General features: G+C 40.8%; 1 protein-coding gene across 1 annotated transcript in view; it reads left to right on the forward strand.

Moving 5' to 3' along the window:
• The first annotated feature begins 1,404 nt into the window (after positions 1–1,404).
• The window catches only part of PHF6 (PHD finger protein 6), a 35,784-nt gene continuing 23,511 nt past the window's right edge, over positions 1,405–13,677 (forward strand). The window contains exons 1-3 of the mRNA XM_072626528.1: positions 1,405–1,658; positions 5,944–6,127; positions 6,331–6,432. Coding sequence (XP_072482629.1) covers positions 5,990–6,127; positions 6,331–6,432 — 240 coding nt within the window. The 5' untranslated portion in view covers positions 1,405–1,658; positions 5,944–5,989. The remainder of the gene's footprint in view (positions 1,659–5,943; positions 6,128–6,330; positions 6,433–13,677) is intronic.

Here is a 13,677-nt window from a genome sequence, read left to right on the forward strand (position 1 = left end):
ATGATGTCAAAGGGTTTTGAGATGTAGAAGAAGGAAAAAGAAGGAAGAAGAGAGAAGAGGAAAACTCATAATGAATGACCTGTATTTTCTCCATAAAGTATAATTTGAGGTCTTCAACTGGGTTGGTGGAGGGAAGTCTGAGGTGGAAATGTTTTCGAATAGCCATGGCCGGGAGTGTGATAAAGACCCAATTAGGGAAGAGAAAGGGGATTGTTTTGTTGTAGTAGAGCCCCAGTTAAGATTAGATAACGTGATTTTGTAGTGGAATCTGTCAGCAGAGTTGTTTGACTTCTTCCAGTTCCTTTAAGCAGTATGTGTATTTGGAGCCTAGGATACCCGAATTCAAATCCCGACTGTGCTACTTATTACTTAATGTGTGACTTGGCAAGTCAATTAAACTTCGAGCCCGAGTAAAATGAAGTGGTTGTTCTAGATGGCCTCTGAGGTTCCTTTCTTATCCAAATCTATTATCCCATGAATCTTCTTCTTTGCCTCCCAGTTCCCTCCTTTAAAGCTCTCTGAAGGGCAGAGGCTGTTTCACTTTTGTTTTTGTATCCCCAGCATCCCAGTGCCTGGCACATAGTAGGCCCTTAATTAACACTTGTTAATCAGCAGATCTTAATTAATACTTGTTAATCAACAGCTCTTTAGTTCTTTCCAGTTCCCAAATTCTAAAATCCTAAACCCTCGCTGCTACTTAATCTAATCTCAAATACTGTACGACATGATTTAAAGAGCATAGATCTTCTCTTCTGGGAGTTTAATCTTAAACGTCAAAACTGGGGAATAAGGAAAATATAGAACAGATACACGAGATATTACCAGGGCAAACCCACTCCTGTACTACTAGGAAATCAAACCAACCCCCCAAAACCTCAAAGCCTTTTCCTTCCTGCCATCTTTAGAGACACAAGACATTGTGAGGCTTTCTCTGGCTTTAAGTCTCAACCTGTGGGGCCCCTGGGCTGATCCCTAAAGCAATGGGTCCTACGGGGAGCCTGGGCCACCTGGATTCTACCCTCAACTGTGGGACAGCCTGAAGCAAGACGATTTCCCCAGCGGGAGGCGGCCCCAAAAAAAGAGGCCCCGCAGAGATGCTGTGTGAGAAGAAGGACAAAATGGAAGGGAAAGTGTTTTGAATGATAGGGCCCGCCTCCGCCCCACACGGTTTACAGCCCCAACCCTGGCTTTCTTCCCCCACCTCCCGCCGCCAATGAGGAAGGGTTCGCTTTCCCTCCCTTTCTCCTCTCTCTTCCCGGGCCCCATCTCAAAGCAACGCCCCCGGGCCCAAGCTAGGCGCCGCGGCGGCAGCCGAGCGGCAGAAAAGGGGGGCGCGAGCCCTGCCTCCGCCCGAGCCGCGCCTCCCGCGCATGCGCCGCCGCGCCACTCGGCCCCGGAGGAGGTGCCTCAGCGACCAATCGGGGCTCCCGGCGCGCCGGGAACGTGCCTACGCTACTCGGGGTCGGCTGCGTGCGAGGGGAGGGGGGGCGACGTCAGGGTGCTCGGCTGGAGCCCCGTCTCTCCTCGAATGAAAGGAAACAACCTCCGGCGGCTTCGAACTGCTCCCGAGTCGCCGCCGCAGAAGCCCCGCCGCCCTAGCCAGCTCCCGCTCGCTTCCGCCCGCTCCGCCGGCCCTGCTTCGTTCCTGGGCCCAGTCGGTGAGTTGACCGCGCGCGCCTGCCCCCCGACCCGCTCGCGCCCCGGCAGTGGCTACCCCGAGGCCCCAAGTCCCGCTCCCGGGAGTTGGAGGAGAAGGAGATGGCGGCCGCCGCCCCTGCCCCTGCTGCGGAGGGACTCTGGGTGGGCTCCGCCGCATTGTGCAGGACCCCGGGACCGAGCTTTAGCGGCCTCTTGCAGGAGGGGCCCAGCCAGGGGTAGGGGGAACAGAGAAGGGGGCGTTTCGGGGGAGTGGGGAGGACGGGTGGCCAGGTTGAGGGGTGCTCGCCTTTTTGGAGGGAGAACCTGGGGCGCTCTGGACGCTTGGGAAGGGGAGGGTCCCAGGCTGCGGGGAGTGAGCGGGGGGTAGGGGGGCGGGTGGGGGAGGGGCCGGCCCGGGGGAAGGAGAAATGAAAAGAAACTATTGGGGGGAAGGTTCTAGTTTCATAGGTGAATCGAAGAGGTCCTGACTAATGCTAAGCGTTCAGGGATCATCCCACGTTTTAGGGGAGTTGGAGGGAAGCTAGGGGAAAAGGGGGAACTGGAGCAGGGTGCTGGGGGAGGGGGATCCTTCTGTCCGGATTCACAGCAAGTCTTCGTGAGTTCCTCGAGGCCCTAATGTGGGAAGAGGTGTAATTAGTGAAAAGGGGCCGCTATTCAGGTAAGTAGCATCGAGTGAAAGGCGCCTGATTTGGGATCCTTGTGCTTTTGAGCGTCTCTTTTTGTCCAGGAGTGGAGCAGCCGGGCAAAAAATAACTATCGAACGCCTGTAATGTGAGACGTTGTAATTGTTGTCTCCTCCGAAAAAATCACACGCGCACACACTCTCTCTCCCTCTCCCTCTCCCTCTCCCTCTCCCTCTCCCTCTCCCTCTCCCTCTCCCTCTCCCTCTCCCTCTCCCTCTCCCTCTCCCTCCCTCAGTCATGCATTTGGGGCTGCTGCGGACTCCCTTTGTATTTCTGGGTTCCTAACTGGAAAATCCTCCCACTTGCCCTCTGAGCAACTGCAGAAAACAGTAAAGAAAAATCTGATACTAACCAGCCCTCCAAATTCAAAGGCCCTTCCGGTACATTTTATTCATTTAGCACATTTTTTCGAACCCACAAGTTTTCTCCGAATTCAGCTTCCCCGTAGCTGCAGATCTTACAATCACATTTACATGTTGCTTTTACCTATCTGCCCTACAGTTTTATTTTTCATGAGATTTCTAATTCATCTGAATCCAAAAAATCATATGGTAAAAGTCCAATAAATGTTTGTTTAATTGCACTGAAAATAAATATTAGACTGAATGTGATTCTCGGGCACTGAATGAACTGATTCTCTGCTCTTGAAGCTGATGCTGTGCTCCTGAATGCTCTCCTTGATGTTTGGTTTACTTGCGGTACCAGGGTGCTACACAGTGATCTAGGGAAATCACAAAAGCATTGGTTTGCTTTACTGTAACTGATCTAGCTCTTAATTATGTTCCAGACATTTAAAAGATGTTTTGCAGTAAACAGTTGTAAGGCAAACAGTTAAAAGGACATTGAAGAATAAAACTTTTAAGGAAAAATGTTCAATCGCCTGGTGAGAGCATCTAACTTTGAGCTTCATATGCACACATACACAAAAGCTTTACAGACCAAAAATAAATTTCCATCTGGCTGTGAACCCCTTAATATAGGTTCTTGGCAAACCCCCAAATCTTCCTAGGTAGAGATCACAAATGTAGCACTATGAGCTCAAAATCTGTATTTTATGGCATATTGCTGGGGAGTCGTTGTTTCCTCAATAAACTTCTTTCCAGGTTTTACATGGTGGCTACAAAAATTTTAATGAAATCTGCACACATAAGTATTCAAGTTAGGGTGGAAAATCCCACTTATTTCATATTTCAGTAAAATAACTTAATTCATTTGATCCATACTTTGCCTATTTTTCTCCTTGTGAATCTAAACTAGTTTTGTGCTTTTTTAATCTATCAATATTTTTATATCAGTTGAATTTGTGCCATCAGTTTACTATTTCAGATTTTGTCGTCTTTGATACAAAGAGCAGCAGGCTATCTAGATTATGACGATGAAATTAACTCATAAGTCATGAAATTGACTTCAAAACTAGATACGAGTTACCTTTTTGAGAATAAAAGGTAGTCACTTGTTTCCAGTTCCAGATCTTCTTCCTCACAACCCAAAATAAGTTTTTATTTGCCATACGCCATTTTATGACCAGTGATGGGAACTTATAGAAACTACTTTAAAAATTAAATTCAACAAAAATGTCTATTATACAGATTAAGCCTATCTGTAATGTAGCATTCTTTCTTTGGGAGGTGAATATGGAGAATATAGGATGGTGGTTTTAGAATGATTGCTTGGGATCAAAAAAATTGATTTAGAATTTGATCATTAGGTAGAAAATCTTGAAGTAGTTTCTAAATTTTGATGTTTTGTATATTTGTCAACGATAGATAATTTAAAGATTTTGGCAGCTATACATAAACAGGGTAAAGCAGCTGTACACGTACTTGCATGAGCAAATGTGAAAATACATCTTTAGTTTCTCTTTTAAATTCTTTTTTATTTTAGGATTGATTTCCATCAGTTTCAAAGTATATCATGGTGCCATGAATAAAACATTTTTTATAAATCATTAGGAATGCCATTTTAAAAATTATGATGGCAGTGAGTTAGATTTAAAGCTCTTAAAACAGAAACTATTAGTTCAAGTTTTAAATTTAAAAGAAAACTACAAATAAAACATAAAAAAATTTGTTTCTGGCATACTTTACCATTTGATATAATATTTTAATTTGTGATATTGATGGAAAATGCAGTTTATTAAAGTAAATTTGCCACTCTCCCCCCCCCCCCCAAAAAATACAACTGTCTTGTAATCATAGGTGGACAAGTGCCTTTCAACAAAAGATAAGATATAGTAATGGTGATTATTTTAAAAACAAAATTCTTGAATGAAGTTACATAGGATATGCTATGTATTCAGCAAGCCGTGGACCCTGAACTGTTCAACTAAATGTAAAATTATACATGCTTTTGGATTTGAGATTGTAGAAAATTAATGTAATTCAAAGTCATGACTTATCTTGAATGCTTTCTCCACAATGAAGTTGGGGCTCTAAATGGGATACTTTTCCCTTCTTCCCTTTGTCTCTATGCCATTTACTATCATTATTTTCTTTTAATTAAAATTAAGATTCATTTGGAAAATTTTTCCACTTATTACTGTTGAGGTTTCTTCATTTAGGTCACTGTCATATTTTACCCCTAAGGCCTACCTAATTAACAACAAAGCTGTGAGTCACTGAAAGAGATTACAGTATTGATGTATAAATCAGCAAGTTCTAAAATCCTAAATTTTTTAGTGTAATATTGTTAACTTAAATTTTACTTTACCATAAAAAAGAAATACAGTGATGTAAAAGTAATTGCAAAATAAATATTCAATATATTTTTTTAGAAATGAAAATTTGAGTTATTAAAAAGCAATTGCAGGAAAGTTGTTATGATTAGTAACCGTGTAATAATCATAGTGTAATGAGGGCCCTTTTTGGGAAAAGGAGTAATGAGATGTTTACCATTAATCCCTTTTTTACAATATGATTGTAAGTGAAGGCTCTGCTGGTCTCTCTGCCTATAAAATTATAGATCTGCATCTTTGTACCATTTCCCCTCACACCTTTTAAAAATAGTTTCTAATTAACGTTACTGTGACTTGCTTCCTTGTCTTTGAAAGCCTATATAAAGAAAAGATAAATTTATTTCATTTTCATTGTTTTATTGAGACATGAACCTTAACTCTCTTCTGACTATTATGAATACAGAATGTTAGTCAATTATACTTTTTTTGGTTGTCATTGTATAGTATGACCTGTAGTTCTTTTTTTCCCCCAGGGGCACCTAAATTTGCTTTTTTTAAAAATTATATTTCTGTCAAAAGACACTGACTTATTTTTTTTCTATCATACACATATAGGTCAAGTAGAGATGTTGTGCACACATTTATAATATTTTCTATTTTCCATTGGGCTAAGTGATAGGTCCTCCTCCAGATTTTAAGATTCTAGAATTGTAGTTCAGGAGCTATTTCTGTCAACTTTATCTGGGAAGTGTTCATACGTAGTGCTTTTTGATTGTGGTTGCATCTTGTGTTTCGATATGAATTTATTAGACAGATTTCTCAAAATGAGTGTCTTTTTTTAATTATATGGCAAATACAAAAGAATTTAAACAAGGAGGCAATTTTAAGATGAAATGAACAATTGTTGCCTTTTTTTATTCTCTGTAGCATTTTTTGAGACTTAAAGTGGCATTCTAAAGGCAATTTAAAAATCATGTCAAGCTCAGTTGGACAGAAAAAAGGGTCTACAAGACAGCGCAAATGTGGCTTTTGTAAATCTAATAGAGACAAAGAATGTGGACAGTTATTGATATCTGAAAACCAGAAGGTGGCAGCACATCACAAATGTATGGTAAGTACAGTAAAAATACAAAAAGAAGTCATTCATTAGACTACGAAAATATTAATTAGTGTTAAAATCTCAACTAACTCTTTATGGAAATCATATATAACTGACAACACACCGTTTTGATTAGAAATGTTCCCATGTTGGGTTTTACTGTAATGCTTTAATATAAGAATATTTTAAAATGTTGTCTTTTGTATAACTTATAGCTTTTTTCGTCTGCATTGGTGACCTCACACTCTGATAATGAGAGTCTTGGTGGATTTTCTATTGAAGATGTTCAAAAGGAAATAAAAAGAGGCACTAAGCTGGTAAGTCAGTATGGACTGTCAAAGATGAAATTTACTCATTGCATAGTGTATGAAATTATTTGCTTGTTATGGTGTGCCCTTTAAAAATTCAGCCTTTTTATGGGCCATTGAAACCCACGATATGGTAAATAACCAAATGCAGTGCAAAAGATTTTTGCATATATATATTATATATGTATTTATATGTATATGTGTGTGTATATATATGTACATATGGCTTATTCACATGGGTATAGTGTTCCCATGTTCACAGAAACAATAAGAATTTGGGGATAGACTAAGTATACTTAAAAATTAGCCAACTGATTAGTTTGATGTAATGTTCAAAATTTTTTATATTAAACAAGTGGTCTGTGTGTGATTTCTTTTTCCCCATCATGTAATGCTGATGTATTTTGATCTCATAAAATTATTGTGACCAACACAAATGAGAAAGATAATATAGTTTTACTAAGAAGATGTTTATCATTGAACAAAAAAGCATGATTTTCTGGTGAAGGATATCAGGTAATATTTGTGAAGTTAGCTGTTTAAGATTTTAATAACTTCTGGGGAACTTTGTGGAAATTTCACTGAAGCCATACTAGTGTAATAAATTAGCAGTTCTGCTGACAGTAAGATGACTGGGAAGTTGCTGTTACCCATTGTTGTAGGAAAGTAGTGTTATCTCATTTAAAATTTCTGAAATGATGAAATGTTTCCAAGTCATTTCTATTTTAATCTTGAAAATTTTACTCAAAAGATTTTTCTCCCATTTGAGTATTTCTTGGTTTTAGTCTGTTTAGCAAAATATGTTTTTTGAAAGTAAATTGATTGATTGAATGTGCCTTTCCAGTGTCCCTCTCCAGTCTATCTTAGACACAGCTGCCAGATTGGTGTTCCTGAAGTTCCAGTCTGCCCATGGCAGTGATCTGCCCATGGCATTCCCCTGCCCCAGAAACTTCAGTGGTTTCCTGTTGCCTTTAGGATAAAACACCAGATCCTCTGACATTTAAAGCCCTTCATGGGCTGACTCCAGCCTTCCTTTACAGCCTGATTTCACATTACTCCCCCCTACACACCCTGGGTTCCAACCAGACTGGCCTGTTGCTATATCCTGTACATGACATTCCATCTTTCCCACTCTGGTGCCTTTGCACAGGCTGGCCCTCCTTTTTGGAATGCTCCCTCCTCCCCCTCGGCCCTTTGGGATCCTTGGCTCCCTTCGGGGCTTAACTCCAGTGCCACCTCCTACCCAAGGCCTTTCTGAGTCTGCCTAGTTATTATTCCCCCACCCTGTGACACTGCTTCACATTAATTTATCTGTGTACATGTTTTGTTCTCCAGTGGAATGTAAGCTCCTTGAGGGCAGTTTCATCTCATTTTTTGCATCCCTTCTGCTCATTGAATTATTGAAGGCACTTTTCTAGCTTGCTGTCATCTCACTGTTTTAAAGACAGAGTTAACTACATAGAAGCGTGGTCTAGTTTGTCATCTAAGGTCTGTTTCAGAATCCAAACAAATAGACATAAAATGAAATGATGATGGAAGGAGAGAGATAATCACGATAATGATCAGCCAGGTATTTTGATGAGGCAAGAAAAATACCCTATTGAGGGATTAGGAAATAGCAATTTTAAGAGATGTAGTCAAAGGAAGTTACTTTTGGTGGAGAGAATGGTGGTAGGTCTTTTCTCCTTAGTCCCTCCTGTTAGGATCAGAATACAGATACTAATAGTCCTGAGTATTCAAAAAGCAAAACATTTTCTATAATCTGATTTCATTTTTGAAAATAGAGAACATTAAAAGACTGAAGTCTCTCTCATGCCCCCTTTGAACTTTAGAGTTCATTGGAAAGTCCCATATTTCGGGTTTTTGTAGTGACTTTCACTACAAGTTAACTCAAAGATGACTTGGGATGACTTATTCTCCATCACCAGGACTAAGTAGCCACAACTTTATTTAACTTCAGGAACCCTTAAGTCGCTGCAGTAGGCATTGTATTCCTATCATTGTTAACTGAGGCACCACATTTTTTCACTCCAGTTAAGTTTAATGAGAATTTTAGCTACTTGGACCTCTCTATGTGAAGGGGACATCAGAGGTTCTTAAGGACAGCATAGCTACAATCTTGTAAATGGTGTGAATCAGTATAAGGGCCTTGACATTATACCATAAGAAATTATTGGGGCTGCAGGCTCCTAGTAGAGTGGCCCATAAATCATTTTTTAAATCACTTTATCTTTTCATGAGATAAAAGGAAGAAAATCATGACTTCATGATTTTGGGGATGTGGTTGTCACAGGCTAAGGAAGTCCTTGTTCTGCGCATTCTTCAAGAGGTCTGGGTTCTAATATTAGCTTAGTTCCTGACTTGCTTTATAACCTTGCATAAGTCATTAAACTTCTATGTTTTGAGGGTAAATTGAGGATAATACTAACCATATCACACACTTCTACTCAATAAACTTCAGTGGCTCCCTGCTCCCTCCAGGAAGAAATATAAAATCCTCTTGTTTTTAAAACTCTTCATTACCTGGTCTTTTCTTCCCGTTCCAGTCTTACACTTTACTCCCTTCCACATACTCTGCAGTCTGGTGACACTGGCCTCTTTGCTCTTTGCACAATAACATACTCCATTTTCTGACTCCCAGCATGTTATGTATGCCTGCAACTCTCTCCTTCCTCATCTCTGCCTCCTGGCTTCCTTCAAGGCTCAGATAAAATCACACCTTCTACAAGGCATCCTTTACTCTGAGATTATTTCTAATTTATCACATACATTTTTTTTTGTACATATTTTGCATGTTGTCTTCCCCCCGTTAGACTGTGAACTCCTTGGGAGCAGGGACTGTCTGCCTTTCTTTGTATTTCCAGTACCTAGCACACAGTAAGTGCTTAATAAATGTTTGTTGACTGACTGACCACTGCCTACTAAACAAGTATATTGTGGTGCCGAATAATTTGGTGTGGCATAAAAGACAAGGTATTACCTTTTAAATGCTATTCTGGTTTTCAGATCTTATTGATTCTACTTCCACAGTATCTCTAGCATCCACCCATTTCTCTCCACTTGCACAGCCACAACCATAGTCCATGCCCTCATTTCCTCTCCTCTAGGCTGTTACAATAGTCTCCTGCCTCTAAGCTCTCCCCTCTTCAATCCATTCTTCAAAAAATAATATTTCTGAAGCAAAAACCTGATTCCCCTGCTCAGAAAACAACAGTGGCTCCCTATTGCCTCCAGGGTCAAATGTGAATTCCTTTGTTTGGCATTTAAAGCCCTTCCCAGTCCAGTTTTCCTCCAGCTTTCCAGTCTTATGCTTAGTACTCCCTTTATGCACTCTACAATCCAGCCAAAGTGGCCTAATTACCATTCTTCAAACACAACACTCAATTTCCTACATCTTTCTGTGCCTTTGTGTAGGTGATCCCTCTTGCCTCGGATGTACTCCTCACTTCTGCCTCTTAGAATCTCTCACTGGGTTCCTTCAAAGCTCAACTCAAATAACCCTTCCTACCTAAGTCCTTTCTTGATTTTCACCTATTCCCCCTCCTCCATCTGCTAATCTTCCCTACCCCAGTTACATGGTATTTACTGAATTGTACTTGTTTCCTCTCAATGGAAGCATCTTAAGGGCAAGGGACTATTTGGTTTTTGTCTTTGCAACCTCAGCCCCTAACAGTGTCTGGCATGTAGTAGGTGCTTAATAAATGCTTGTTAGTTGATGCTTATGTGTTGCCACTAGTAGCTACTGAATATTAGTGAGAATACTGTTGATCCCATATGTGGTAAGAATAAAATATTATTCCTACACACACACACACACACACACACAGTCTCTGTCTCTTTCTCTTTCTCTGTCTCTCTCTCTCACCCTCTCACCCCCTTCCCATAGTAATTAGAATACTCATTTCTCAAGTATCTGTTATAAGGAACCAGGGAATAGCCCAGATAACTAAACTCCACATATAATTTAAAGTCTCTTTACTTCCACCAAACCTTGAAGTGCTGGCAAGTAGCAAAATTGACAAAGTACAGTTGTTTTGTTTAGTCTTCAGTGAGCAATAAAAAGGCCAAAATCAGTCAGAAGTACAGAGCATCTGTGTAATTGATCAACTGGATAAATAGCAGCTTCCTCTTCCCCCAGTCCCCCAAGTTGACTTTTTTGTGTGAGACATTTCACCATGTGAGCATGTCTATTGTCAGCACAGCAGGCTGCCTGTTCATCTCATATCTATTGTCAGCACAGCAGGCTGTCTGTTCATCTGTGTTTCTAGGCGCATGGGTGCCAGTTGAAAGCAATTACCTCTGGAAAAGAACAAAGGCTTTTGAGCTTAGCTGCTTTCTAAAACGGCCTGCACCTGGTATTGCTCAGGCACCTTTGGGAAAGGAAGAAGATAGATGGGTATCCAGAGTGGAGAAAGCAGCCAAAGCTTAAGAGGAGCAGAGACCCTGAGTTGTGTCTGCCTCTTAAGAATGGGTGTCCCCATAATAACTTCTTCTCAGCTGCTGATACTTGGGATGTCCTCATCTGCCTTCTGTGTTATTCCAGACCCTGCTTCTTAGGATTATAGATTTTTAACTGGAAGGGACCTTAGAGTTCACCTATCCAACCCCCGTATTTTACAGATGAGAGGTTAAATTGCTTCATAAGGGTCACAGAAGTAGAAAGTGACAGAAGCCAAGTTTGAATACTGGTCCTCTGATTCCAAATCTAGCACTCCTTCCAGTACACTGTGGTATCTGGTACTCATTTCAGGTTAGGCTCTTCAGGACAGGCAAAGGGAAAAGAATAAATAGTGAGGCAAGACTTCTCTACTCTACATTCTCCCTGTTCCACAGCACCAATGTCACTGGTAGAGCCTAGTGGTGATCTCTTAGGGAGCAGCCATGGAGTAAAAAGATCATCAGACTAGGATTTGACAGGCCTTGCTTTTAGCCCCAGTTCTGTCACTGTGTGACCTTGTAAAAAAATGTTTCACTTCTCAAGGCCTCAGTTTCCTGATCTATATGAAATAAGGGGTTTGGACTAGATTGGGGGTTCTAAACTTTTGTATGTGTCATGGAACCCTTTGGCAGTCTGATGAAGCCTGTAGACTCCTCAGAAAGTTTTTAAATGCATAAAATACATAGGATAACAAAGGAAACCAACTATGTTGAAATATAGCAAGATATTGATAAAACAAGTTCATAGAGCCCATGTTAACCTGTAGACTAGGTGATTTCCTAAGATCCCTTCTAAAGCTAGGATACTTACTGAGTATTAAGTAACATGACTGTTACTTAAGATCCCCAGCTACCCTAGGAAACCCTCTGAATTTGGTACTGTCTTGAAAATGTAGGTGATCTTTTGTCTATTCAAAGGTATATCTCACCTAAGTATATTTCTGACAGTAGAGGGCAAAGCAAACGGGCCAATCCCAAAGGCACTCAGAATAAAAAGTGCTGGTAGAGTCAGTCCAAGGTAGGTTTACAGTGGGAACCCCCACTACTTTACTGTATTCTCTGTATTCTGTATCCATACTGCCCTATGCTGACTCAGGCCATGAATTCTGGCAGCAGTGATTCGGAGCTAAAGAGAAGGGAAGAAGGGAGCAAGCATTTATTAAGTCCCTACTACATGTCAGGCACTAGGCTTAGTACTTTATTGATATTATTTCATTTGATCCTCACAACAACCCTGGAAGGTCAGTGGTATTATCATCCCCATTATACCCCATAGGTAAGTGACTTGCCCAGGGTCACACAGCTAGTATGAATCTGAGATCGGTCTTCCTCACTCTGGCCACTCAGCTGCCCCAGGATAGTGCCTTATCCTACTGCGTAGGAGATGGGGGCAAAGGGGGAGGGGAGTGTCAAATAGAGTCACTGAGTTCCTGAAAAATAAAAATGCTGAGCTGTTACTATTACCTTTCTGCAAGGGCTTATTAGTGCTCTTGAACTACACTGACTGGAGAGCTCCTGGGCAATTCATTTAACCTCTCAGTGTTCCAGGGAACACTGGCTCAAAGTGACCAGTGTGTTGCTTATTGGTATCACTGAAAGCATTTTCCACGCCAGAAATTGCCCATACAAGTGAAATCATGGGTCCAGACTAATTGAAAATATATCAGATGCTCTGGAATAAATGAACTTTGTGAGCTTGTCTGGAATCCTTACCTTACCTTGCCAACATTGTTTTGCTGGGGAAATTCATTCTAAGTTCCAAACAGTGGACTTAGAAACTTTCAGAATGCAACTTGTTGGTAAGTTGGACATTCTTCATATTATTCTCTAGCTGTGGCAGCAGTCGCCTAGAAACACTGAATGGGGTTTTTGGCTTGGACATTGACCCTGGCTAAGAAATGTGGCTTGCAGAGAAAGATAGTAAAACATATTCTGTCAGAAGTACATTTTTCCGTAGATGAAGCTAAGTGATAGGATCATTATTATGTTTACCTTATATAAATGACAAACTGGTTATCAAGATGAGAAAAAGCACAGAACCTTAGAATCCAAGAACAGAGAGTAACAGAGAAGTTGATTCAGTTCTGCCCCTTTGCTTCTAGGCATAAATTGGATTGATCAGATCTTGATAAAATTATTGTCTATGGCATTCTTAAATATTTCTGGGAAGTGAGATTGTTATTTTCCCAGAATCTAATATTCTTCATTATATGGAAGCTTCATGTTATGTATAACCTAAATAACTCTTTCTCTCTGTAATTTATAGCTGTTTACTGAGTATTAAGCATCTTCTGTGTGCACCGGATTGTGCTGGGCGCTAGGATTGCAAAGATGAAATCAGACATAGGCCCTTTCCTGACAGAGCTTATGGTCTAATTGGGATGGGGGGATGGGTGGGAGGAATAAAACAAATATGCAATTTACGAATCCCAGTTAATACATCAGAAGTGCATAAAAGGACAAACAGATTGTCATGAGAAGTTCCAGAAGCGAGTGATTACTTAGACCTAGAAGTGACTTGGGAAGAATTTATAGAAGAGGTGATACCTGAGATGGGCCTTGAGAAAAAGACAAAATATGGGACATAGGCTATTCTAGGCATGGATACAGCATGGCTAAGGTACAGAGGCAAGAAAGGAAAGAATGAGATAGCAGAACTGATGAGTAGCCATGTTTGGCTGAAACATAGATTACATACTGAGGAGTCTGCAATTAAGTCTGGAAAGGTAGGTTGGGAGTCTTATAATGAGGGACTTTGAATGCCAATATTAGTATAACTAAAGGTTTGGAGCAAAGGTGCAATATGATCAGACCCTA

The sequence above is a fragment of the Notamacropus eugenii genome, chromosome X (genome assembly GCF_028372415.1).
Source record: "Notamacropus eugenii isolate mMacEug1 chromosome X, mMacEug1.pri_v2, whole genome shotgun sequence".
Classification (NCBI taxonomy): Eukaryota; Metazoa; Chordata; class Mammalia; order Diprotodontia; family Macropodidae; genus Notamacropus; species Notamacropus eugenii.